We start from the raw sequence: 11,882 nt of genomic DNA, 5'->3' as shown, positions 1-11,882 counted from the left end.
CCAGACGAGCCCCCCAACAGCCCACCTACGATGGCCCTTCAATCACGGGGTGACTACAGCAGACTCAGCACACTTGGCTCAGTGTGTTCCCTTCTGCAAAGTTGCTAAGGACAGGGAAATAAGCATCCTTCAGCTAACAACCCGGATGCCAGGTGACAGTGTCCCCAACATTCACAGGTTTCAGGCGGAACAAGAAGATGACAGTCACCACTTTGTCAGACACCTACAGGAGCCTCAGACCTGATGACCATGACCGCGCTTCTCAGGGACCAAACAGGTGCCCTGGAGCCGGGTTTCACACAGGCTGCAAGGGACATGGATGGAGGATGCTTCCACGTGGGCGCCGCACTGGCCATCTCACCCCTCACTGCCAGGCCTGCTGTGAGCGGCCTGCATCCCTGGGGAGGCAAGGCCGGGCCTGGGCTGCCTGGCGAGGCACAGGGGCCAGAGGAACGGGCAGGGACATAGTGGGAACAGAAGAGGTTCGCGGGTCCAGTACCTAGAGGCTTATGGGACTGAGTCTGGATGCCGCCATGGGAGCCCCGCTGGCCTTGGGAACCTGCTGTCTGTGCTCGCGCCTGTGCCTTTCCCAGCAGGAGCCCCAATGGACGTTGGAGTCTTTGCATGGCAGCCTGTGCGCGCGCCCTTCCATCCAAGCATGTGCTCAGGCGCCAGGGATGCAGGAGGGACACCCATGGCCCTGCAGGAGGAAGAAATGGGTAGGGAAGCCTGCAAGGTGTCTCTGGCAAGAAGGCTCCCCAAAAAGAGCGTCTGGGCTGGTCCTTCTTTCAGTGGGAGCGCCTGAAATGACAAAGTGATCTTCGCAGTTACAAACTGCTCATGCCTACAGTAGAGACCACCCTGCTGCAGTCCTTGGAAGCTAAGGAAGCGCTCTACCCTGTGCTCCTTCCCATGGCCAGTTTGCACAAATTGAATTTGACTAGTGTTATCATATGAGCACTTGTGGTCTAGCAGTTTGAAGCAGTGCAAACTGATTGCATGGGTAAGGGCTGAAGCTCAGTGGCAAAGCACTGACCAAGAGTATACAAGGCCCTGAATTCGACCTTGGTTTAGCAAATAAAATTTGCTTTGAAAATCTGGTCTCCAGCATTCATTACAGCGTAGGATTATTTTTTAAAAAATTTAAAAAACCTGTGGAATGAGAACAGAGTTTTTCTGCACTGCATATTTTATATCACTGCTTCAAAAGAAATAACAAGGGAAGAAAGAATGAAAGAAGCTTCTTTTTAGTGCCTGAATATCATGGTTTGCCCCCCTCCTGCCATTTATTGAAAAGACTTATAATAAGGTGTTAATATTTCATGAACACCAAAGTGTGTGTTTTGCAAGCCAGGGATGGGAGAAAAAAAAAATCATCACCAACAAAAACAACAAGAAAAAAACACTTTATACGTAAAACACAATCCATACCCCACAGTTTTTTAGAGTATTGACTGTGTATACCGGTGATTTTGTGGCTCAGGAGAGCCATGCTTCACTGGTCCTGCCCATCATTGGAAGCAAAGACAATTTGGTTGTTGAAAGAGAGGGTCACCTGTCACACCCCTCTCCTGTGGATTTTAGAAACTACTTCAAAATGACCCGGAGGCACACACCACTTGTGTCACCCCTGAATTGCCTGAAGGGAACTCAAAGTTCTTCTATACCTATTAGAGCTCTTCCTGGAATGTCTGCCCAGCCCCCCTCCACCCAGGCCAGCTCTCCTTGGCCCCTCCCCCGCTACAGAATGTCTGGATCCAACATTCCACTGTGGTTTACATTTAAACTTTGGCCAGTTTGGCTCAGTTGGACCCTGAGCATCTGTTACAGACAGGTCACTCTCTGGGTCCTGTACTGACGTTTCCCACTGTGGAGACTGTGAGACACTGTGTCAGGTGTCCTGCCTGGCCTTCAGAAGGAGGTGAGCCTGGACAGTCAGGGGTCTGTTATCTGAGGGCAGTCACTCCAAAAACCCTTGGGAGTAAGAATGGAGCACTTACCCTGTGGTCAACTGATTGAACAGAAGTAAGGGAAGGAAAGAGCCTTAGACAATACACTTGACATGGCCCAGGAAGCCCTGGGAAGACTGATACTGCTCATGGGGAGGAGGGCTCCTAAGACCCAGGTCCAGACTAATCCGGGGAAGTACACTGGGTCAGCAGAAAGGAGAGAGGCCACGGGATTGATTCCTTGTAGAATGGACACAGGTCACTGCATGGTTTTTTAGGCAGTCACAGATGGGGTCCCAGTGAGGCCTTCCTGGAGTCAAGATGCTGAGCCCTGTGTCCATTCTTCAGACACATGGAAGCTGCCTGGGATATCATTCTGAGGGGACTGACTGGGAGTCTCAGATCATAAGTGGGCAGGGGTCAGAAGTGTTCTTAGCTAGAAAACTGCCCAATGGGGATCTCAATGACCACAGATGCAGTGCGATATAGTCTCTGTGGGTGAGGCTGCAGGGCACTCCAACTGCCATAGTCCAGGGTCCCTCACAGACTTCCTGCCCAGGAAAACTTCTCCTTCCTTTCAGACAGCAGGTGTCATTGATTCCAGAAGGGCAGGGAACCCAGAAAACCTTAGCCAACATAGATTTGGGCCTCTGGGGGATCTTCTGAATCGTTATCACTTTCACACTCTGTGTGTGTAGCCTCAGCTCATTGTTTTCAAGACAACACAGAAGACTTTTGCTTATCTTCATGGTTTGGTTGGTACTCCATGATAAGGGAGCACATGTGGGGTGTTCTTCATTTTCCAGGATCACGTTTGAAGATGACTGGGTTCTTTTGAAGACAGGAAGGAGAATAGCACACAGTTAGGAAGGGGCTCTACTCATATTGTCATTGGAACTTAGGCAGCTGTCCTGATTGATACATGCAAGTGTTGAAGTGTGGTACACCTCCCATTCTTTGACCTCACTCAGCATAATGTCCTGGTGAACAGGAATGTGCTCCCAACAACCTTGCTACAGGTAGCAGCTGGTGCAGGCCTGAGTCTCTGGGACACTTTCCTTCCCATTATTAGGAGTGCAAAAGAAAAGGACATCAGAATGGCTCTAATTCCCAGGCCCAATAAAAAAATGACCAGTGTCTGTGAAAACCTCTGGAAAACCCCAATCCTCACCATCCCATCAACTTCATAAACCTCAGTAACCTTTGCTGGTCAGCCCAGGAGAGGATCTCCGGGACTCAGTGTCTATCACATAGACCTCTTCCCTGGGAAAGGAGCTCCCTGCATTATGGCAGCAACCAGTGAGCACTAGGATCACAGATGGCCAGGATCTGTCCCCCATTCGTGTTTGGTGTGGGAAGTGCTGGGAGAAGCACCCACATGCTGGGCAGGATGTGCTCCTGGGTGAACTACAGAATTCCTCAGCCTCTAGCTAGGCAGAGATCTAAATCAGGTGTTTCTTGTTTGTGTGTGGATGCCTAGGAATAAAGTGGAGGGGTATATAAGGAGTATTAGCAAAAGGAAGGCTGAGGAGGTGATGGGGGAATAGGTTTAGAAGCTGTCACCTTCACAAGTGACCCTAAAGTCCCGGCATCTGCCCTGGAGAAGGTCCCTTTCCTGTTGGTGAGAATGAGGAGGAGCATGGTGCCACTGAATAGAGTCAAGTAGATCCATTTCTAGGGAGTCACCTAGGAGGCCAATGGAGTGTCTGAAAAGGATGCACAAGGGGCCTCTCAGAATCAGAAAAAGCTGAGGTGTCACAGTCAACTGGGAATCCTGGTGTACTGAAAATGAGATTTCTCTGGGTAGAACTACGACTAAAGGAACGGAACATGAAATTCACTCAGGGACTTTTGCAAACTGCACAATTTCCCTGCCCAAGGGCCCTGAGCTGTGAGCATTTGTTCGCAGATTTCCACTGAGTAAGAAACTGGGGGTCCTCAATCCTGCTGTCATTTTCCCTCCCCCATTCTCCGCTTTGCTTTGCCTCCACAGCATCTGCATCACGGAGACCAGGCATGAACTTCAATCCTGGTGCCCACATGTCTGCATTCAGGGGCCTACCCTTTCTTCCAGCTGCCCCTGTGCCAACACACCAGCCATTCTGGGAGTTGCCCCTGGCACCAAGGGTGACTGCACCTATCTCCCAGGGTAACCCTCTAGTGCTGTCCACTTACCCTGGACAGTCATATGTGCCAGGGCTGTCCACCTTTGGAAAACATGGGCCACAACTGAGGCCAGTGGGGCCTCCTCATATTCAGAACATTATCCACACTCAGACACCCCTCAACTGGAGGGCCCCAGGGGCCTTCTGTGGGGGTGTGGAGCATCCTGCTCCATTCCTCACAGCACCTTCTGCCCTGAGGACCACTGTACCTGCCTCAGACAGTGGAGGGATTCAAAACTATGGGATCCACTGGCACCTGGGCCTTCGCCCTCCAGCACCACGACCATTTGCCCAGATGGCCCCCATCATGTTCCCAATGAATGCACGCCAATGGCCAGGTACAGTGTACGGGGAGGGCACACTACCCACCTTCCCAGCTGCAGTGCCACTAGATGACTCCAGCAGACCTCCCAGCGTGTATGAGAACTTCCGGCGCTGGCAGCGCTTCAAGACCCTGGTCCGCAGGCACCTTCCTCAGACTCCTGATGTGGAAGCACTTTCCTGCTTCCTCATGTGAGTGTTCTCCTCAGGCTCCCCCTTGAGCTCTGTCAGGAGGAAAAGCATGGGTTGGAAAGAGGAGGCTGGGATGTAGGGGAACTGGACGAAAGGTCCTGAGGGTGAGGGGACAAGCTGAGACCAGGGAATGAAACGTGCCTTATGTCCGGTGCCTATCACAGCCCTGTGAGTGCAGGCAATCTTTGTCTCCAATGATCATCACCATCACATGGAGGACTCAAGGTCAGAGGAGGTTCCTGGGGGTAATGTGGGCCAGGAATCGAAGTTGGCTGTCTGACTCCATGCCTCCCCCAGTCATTTCACCTTCCACCATAGACCTGATTGTTCTCAGCACCAGGGACATCCCAACCACAAGTGGGTTTAGTGGTGCTGGCTCCAACACAGAAATCTATGGCTACCCATACACATTGTCATGAACTCCTGATCAGGACCCTCTGGTGATGTCACACTCGAGGGGAAGCTGTCTTTGGATACTGCATGGGCATGTTCAACTTTGCCCCAGTTTGTAACTGCTCCCAGGCCATTCTGTGCCCTGTCTTCAGTCAGCTGGGCCACCATGATGCTATGGAAAATTTGTGAAAAAACAAAAAGGCATTCCTTTCTCACAGTTCGTTAGTCAGGATTCCCAGGTAAAGGGTAACTGACCTAAAATCCCATGATTGCTCTCTCTTCTCCTTGCTTGAAAAGACAGCTGGCTCACCTGTGTCCTCACAGTGTCTCCTCCTTCTCCCAGAAGAACACTAATGCCCTCATGAGGCGCCACCCTCAGGATCTCATCTAACCTTCTAAGCACTAAATGCAGTGTCCAGATACCATTCCATTGGGGGTTAGGGCTTCAACAGGTGAATGTTGGGGGACAAAAACATTCATCACATAGTACACCTCAATCATATTTGAGGAATCCAATCACAATCATGCTGGTCAATGCAGCCCTTGGTGTTAAACTTTTGTATAAGTATCCTGGAGTCCCAATGTCAATACTTTGAGTTGAACATCATGGGGCAAATAAAACAAAGGTAGGAAATTAGGTTGTTGGTCTACTGATAAAGGAGGGTGACCTTGTGGACACTGATCCTGATGAATTCCAGCCCAGTGCTTCGGTCTCTGTCCCGACGAGAGCCCACCATGACCATGGAAGAGGGCCTGAGGAAGGGTTTGCAGGAATGGCAGCGCACCAGCAACTTTGATCGGATGGTCTTCTATGAGACTGCAGAAAAGTGAGCCAGTTTTCAAGGCCCAGAGCCTACTGATGGGGGATCATGGTTTGCACAGCAAGGTCTGGTACAGACTGTCACCTACCTATGTTTTGGCTCCGAGGCATCTAGCTCTCCAAATAGTGGCTCCTTCTAGCTTGAGGCCTGGGCATTCTCTCGGCAACAATCCCAGAAACTCCAGGCTCCATACTCTTGATTCCAACTCTGCCTTGAGGTTCAGGGTCAGGATGGGGAGGAGGTACCAGCCCAGCCAGAGGGTCTGCTGCTGCTTTGCTGGCTCTGCAGAGGGGAAAAGTTGCACTAGATTCACTCGGGCCACCTGCCTGGGAACTGGTACCTCTTTCTAGGGTGAGGTCCATTATAACTCATCAAAGTGGCCACTACTTCAACCTGATGTTCCAGAAGAGGGTGGTGGTGGGGAGTGCATTGTCAGGGCCAGCCACCACCTCAGGTGGCCCCAGGACATGTCTCTGGTCCTTACTGCCTTTGCTCTATGTAATCCCAGCCTTTCTAACAAGGGAAGGGAAGAACCCACCCTCCTTGGAAGAAACCCAATGTTCTCAGCTTAGCTTTCACTTCCACATGACCCTGCCTGTAATTTGGTCTCCCAGGTGATCCTTTCAGGGCCCAAGGTCCCAGCCTCGGTACCCCTGAATTGGGTCAGGACCTCTGGTGTTCCCTGATATAAATCACATCCCTGACCAGTTTCTACAACTAAACTGATGATGTCGTTCCTCCTGGCAGAAACAGGAGAGAGCCAGAACAAGGATCAGCTAGGGGCCCTGCCTGGGTCCCTCAGATCTGATTCCCTTAAGGTGCTAGTTGATGTAGTGTTTCCCGAGAACTGTAGTTCTTCCTCTGTAGCAGCTCCCTCCTGTCACTGGCCGGACCTACTCCAGGACGCAACTCCACATTCCTGCCACTAGCTCCTGACTGGTAGCTTAGAATACTCCATCGCCTAGAATCCCACACCAGCACCTGCCTGGTATGGCTAACCTGATTCTCAGCTCAGCCTGTGCCTGCCTTACCCAAATCCCATCAAGGTTCATGGAGTTTGAGGCTGCAGAGGAGATGGAGGATCCAAGGATGCAGTTGTCAGGGGTCTTCCAGTGCCGACCTCCTCCTGCAACTCCGAGGCTGGAAATCCGAAGGCCTCCAGTCCCTGAGGCTGTCCAACAGCCAGGTAGGGTACCCACATTCACACAGTAGTCCATGATAGTGTCCAAACAGTGAAAAAGGCCAAGGCAAGTTGTTGTCCCAAATAAGAACTTTTCCTTCAGTATTGGAGATTCCCTCTTACAAGAAAAAAAAGCCCCTAACACCTGAGGTCCCTGCCACCCAGCTATGAACTGTGTATTGACTGGGCCAGGTACAGATCTCCTTTCTCTCCTTGTCTATCCAAAGAAACAACACAAGATCTGCCTGGGACTTGGGTCCCGGTAGGGTAGAGTGCATGCAATACCAGTCACTACAAATGTCCTCCCACTTGACTCTCCTAGATGTTGCATCTGGTGCACTATTATATCCCTCGGTTCCTGGGTCAGGTTGTCCTCATGCATGGCATACCAGGTTAGGTCCCCTGAGCCCCTGAACCCTGCCTACTACCAAGTGTTTGGGATGAACATGGAATCCTCACTCACACACCACTCTGGTCCTCCCTGTCCTAGTGTGCACCTCCAGAAAGACCAACACTAAGGTATGGTCTGCCCGCTCATTAGCGGCCAAAACCAAGGCACCAGAGACCAAGGTGCGTGAGACAAAGGCACGCAAGTCCAAGGCACGCAGGAACAAGGTGGCCAAGACCAAAGGGCCTGAGAACAAGGCGCCCGAGGAGATCCCACCTGAAGCCATCCAAGAGTACATGGACATCATGGATGAGCTATTCGGGCCTACAAATTTTGCCACGTGGGAGCCCTCCTACTTGTCTACAGAAGAGCTTGCTGCAAACTTGGGAGAGGAAGAACTAGAGCAACAGGATGATTTATACCCAGATCCAAGTCTCATGAGCTATGTTGATGAGAACTTTGTCAACAAGGTGAGCTGGGCCTACAATCTTGGTGTATACAAGGTTTTGGCACTCATGGAATTGAGTTTCCTGGCTTAGAATCTCAGATTTATTGTGCATGTGTGTGTGTGTGTGTGTGTGTGAGAGAGAGAGAGAGAGAGAGAGAGAGAGAGAGAGAGAGAGAGAGAGGGAGAAAAAGAGAAAGAGACAGAGAGAGAGAGAGAGAATGTGCATGCACACGTGTGCACTCATACATGGGTGTAGCTGGTACTTGGGATATAACAACCCCATGGTGCAAATGAGCATGGGATTATTATTGCTTCCTCTTTCTCCTAGAAGTCCTCCTGACTTGGGGCCATTTCCTCCCAAGGTCACTCACACTCTCTTCCTTCTCATCCCAGGCAGAGAATATAATTCATCCTCGCTTCCTGCAAGAAATGCTTTCCTCCAAACCATATGTAAATATCTTGGCCCTAACAAAAGAACTGGAGCAGCAGGAAGGACTCACTACTGACCAGGTAGAAAGCAGAAGGAAGGTCTCCCAGTAGACCAGGGGTAGGTGATACAGAAGAGAGGCAAGGACACCTGATAAAGAAGTGCAGGGACACCAGGAATAACAGGGGTTGGGAAGAAACAAGAGGTAGACAAGAAGAAAAGGGCACCAGGTAGAACAAGGAGATAGAGACACGAGGGTTACCAGGGTTTCAGAACAGACACCAAGGCACAGAGCAATACATGGCAGACTATGAGACAAAGGGACACAAGTATACAGGAAAGGGAGTTACCACAGGTGGAGAGGGGAGCAAGGGATAGCAGGTAGATGAGGAAGGCACATTACCTTACTCATGTGGCCCACAGGATGTTATCATTATGCTGTCTGTGATGGCTCCCTGAGTGAGTCTGTTCCAGGATACAGGATGTAGGATGGGAAAAAAAAAAAAGGAAAGAGACATGAGAGCCATGAAAGGGTTCAGGATATCAAGCAGAAAGGAAGCCCAGGAGTGTGGCCAGCAGACACTCAGTGTGTTTTTATGAGACCAAGATGAGTAACAGATCCACTTCCCACTGAAATATGATTGTCCTGATCCCTGTGGCCCATTTCATGCATGAAGAAGAGTTGGCCAGTGCCCATATCCTCCTTCAGCTTGTGAAGAAGCACTTTTGCAGGTGCCTCAAGGTCATGATATGTCCCAACAGGACACAAGAGCTTCCGAGGCAGCTGCAAAACAAGGTGCAGAGAAGCGGAAACATCACACTGATCAAGGGGCCAGCATGGAGGAATGGTCCACAGAGGTGGCTTCCCAGGTCATGAAGAGGAGCAGGACCATCGAGCCAGAGTTGCTGGGTTCAAAGGACACTGCTATCCTCCAAGGCTGTCACGGGTCTTCTTCATTGGGGACCATTCACTCCAACCATCCTCCCCCAAACCGCAGATCCTCCTCCTCAAACCTGGGGAACAAAAGTGTAGTGGGTCCCAGAAAAGCCACTTCTTCTGGGCAGCCACTTAAGACAGCCAATAGCTGCAGTGTGGACGAGGACCTCCAAAGCCTGGATTTCCTCCTTATCTCCCAGCACCGCCTGCTGCCCTGGGAACTGTCCCAGAGCCAGGCCCCTCCAATAGAAACCCTGTGCTCAGGAGATCAAGCAATCCAGGCCCCACCTCCCCAGAGAGGTCTCCTCAGCTCCCACCCTCCTCCAGGTGCCATGGCCATGAAGAGTGCTCTCACTGGAGGCACATGCTTCATGAAAAACACACCCTGCACTGGGCCTCCCCTCCAGGTCACTGGAGGGCAAGATGTGGATCTGGAGCTGGCTAAAACCTCACAGCCTCTGAAGAGGAAGTGCACATCATCAGGCAACCTAAAGAAGAAGAGGCCCTGAGGACAGTCCTGTTGACCAGTGGCCTCTGGGGTGTCTGCCCCTCAGGCAAGATCTCACCTTGCTTCATTCTGTTTTGGAAGGTCCAAAGGTTCTTCATCACATAGGACAGTTCCTGTGGGTTCTCAGAAAAATGAAGGGAGTGGGAGGGTATAGTAAATGTAGAAAGAGGGTAGGGGGAGGTACTGAGAGGGGAGGGTCACAATGTTCAATCCTGGGTGGGAAGCTGTACCTTGTTTGACTGTAACTGGGAATAAAGGCACTTTGGTAGGAAAAAAAAAATCTCCAGCTTCTGCCTTCTGCCATGTTTTCTGTGCACCTCCATGCAGTGAGAACTGAGAGGTGATAACTGGGGTTGCTAGGACCCAGGGTGCACAGGTGTCCATTTATTGGGTCTTGTTTCCAGATTTAGATGAGTCCTCCCCCTAATCCTGGGAGAAAACAGACAAGATTCCAAAACCCAACTCATCACCCCATGGGAAATGCCTCTCTTGGTTTAGGGGATCTTCTCTGTGTATCCCTCCATGATCTTTGGCTGTTAAACATCTCCCTTACCAATCATCTGAGGGCCTGCTATGAAGAGAAATAACAATGAGGCAAAGCACATCTCCCTTGGTATTCACAGTTCTGAGGTCTGAGGAGGAACTGGTGGCTCTCAGATCTTAGTGGTACTAGTTCTGAGATTGAATGTCAGGGACCCTCAGCTCCTAATGATCGAAACTGCCATGTTGCCTTCATGGGATCAGTAGCCAGCCACTTCCATCAGTTCCCTGGAGATCATCTGACAACTGCACCTAGCAGTGCCTGCAGTTCTCCACTGCTTTTGATTTAAAAGGTGAACTCAGGCATGCACAGTGTCCTTCCAAGATACCCATAGTATGTCTGCTTAGGCATGGTTAGGGCAGGGGCTCCTTGCACTCCACACTAAGGACCATTGAAGGGTCCCAAAGGGTTGAGTCCTGTTGAGCACTGCAGATTGGAGTCATCTGGGGAGGACCTGCTATGGAAGCAAAACACTCTGAGTGACTGTGAGGCATTTGTGGCAGCCAAGGCCACCACAGACAGGGGCACAATGTTTTATCAATTTATTGAGTACATTGTGCCCTTCTGTCTCATTTAGATGGAGAGCTGCTTTTGAGCCTTCAAGCCCCTGTGCAATTAAATAAATTCTAGAAATAAGCCTGGGAACAATTTTTTTCTAGACATCTTCTTTCTCCACTCAAGAATGATGATGGATAATATTATTCAACTGATCCCCAATATGGCTGTGGTCTTCCTGTGTAGGCTTCCTGATGAGAAGACAAGGCCGACCTTTATACCTCTCCCCCCTACAGTTCTGATCGCAACTCACTAGGGACCCAGCAGGCTGCAAGTCCTGACTTCATCCCAAGACAGACCCACCCCCCACTCATGCAGTGCTCTGACCCTCCCATATGTAGTATTGGCCCCGCCCTGACCCCAGCCTGACCAATACTGAGTGTGACTGGCCCAAATGTAATGTAATCCAGTTCTCCTACAAATCAATGAGGAAAAAAGAAGGCTACACATCACATGGTTTGCCAATCAACAAAATGTGGAAGTTTACCAAGGAGAATACTTAAATAGCAAGGAGCCCAAATTTTAGTGCCATTTGTGAGATGAAGAAATGGGGTGACTTCAGACATGCACAAAAGTGATTGGAAGTGAAGTCGTTTGTGGTCTGTCATGTGCAATCAAACTCCATGGTTCTTCATAGGGCCCAGGTTTCATGCCATCAGAATCAGGGTCACAAATTTTTATCAAGTACCTATTGACAACTTTGAGCCCCCCTGTCTCAGTTGGATAGAGACCTACTTTTGAGCCTTCAGGCCCCTCTGACATTAATCAGGTTTCTAGAAGTAAGCCTGGAAATAGTGTTTCTGAAGACAGCTTCGTTCTCCTCTACTGAGTGATGCTGGAGAGTGGGGATGGATGGAAAAGTGTGGCATGGAGAAAGGAGGCTGGGATGTAGGAAAACTAGAGGGAACATCCTGAGGGTGGAGGGATAAGCTGAGAGACCTACATTCCCAGCCCAGTTCATCACACCAGGGGAGGAAATGGGCCTTATCTCAGGTGCCCATCACAATCCTGTGAGTGCAGCAACCTTGGTGCTCAATGAGCATCACCATCACTCAGG

At 50.5% G+C, this 11,882-nt stretch overlaps 1 protein-coding gene across 1 annotated transcript; it reads left to right on the top strand.

The window, feature by feature from the left end:
* The first annotated feature begins 249 nt into the window (after positions 1-249).
* Positions 250-9,730, top strand: LOC143638104 (NUT family member 2D-like). The gene is made up of 6 exons (XM_077105615.1): positions 250-381; positions 4,098-4,627; positions 5,719-5,847; positions 6,888-7,027; positions 7,563-7,879; positions 9,629-9,730. The coding sequence occupies exons 1-6, from the start codon at positions 250-252 to the stop codon at positions 9,728-9,730; spliced, it is 1,350 nt and encodes a 449-aa protein (XP_076961730.1).
* Positions 9,731-11,882: the final 2,152 nt, after the last annotated feature.

The sequence above is a fragment of the Callospermophilus lateralis genome, chromosome 17 (genome assembly GCF_048772815.1).
Source record: "Callospermophilus lateralis isolate mCalLat2 chromosome 17, mCalLat2.hap1, whole genome shotgun sequence".
Taxonomy (NCBI): domain Eukaryota; kingdom Metazoa; phylum Chordata; class Mammalia; order Rodentia; family Sciuridae; genus Callospermophilus; species Callospermophilus lateralis.
Note: the sequence above shows the minus strand (reverse complement) of the source record. Positions and strands in the feature narration are given on the sequence as shown.

Bases quoted from the DNA above. Each gene is read 5' to 3' on its own strand.
- LOC143638104 (XM_077105615.1), top strand. From the start codon at position 250: ATGACCGCGCTTCTCAGGGACCAAACAGGTGCCCTGGAGCCGGGTTTC. The intron at 5,848-6,887 runs GTGAGCCAGTTT...AATCCCATCAAG, and splicing joins TTCTATGAGACTGCAGAAAA to GTTCATGGAGTTTGAGGCTG. The intron at 7,028-7,562 runs GTAGGGTACCCA...CCCGCTCATTAG, and splicing joins TGAGGCTGTCCAACAGCCAG to CGGCCAAAACCAAGGCACCA.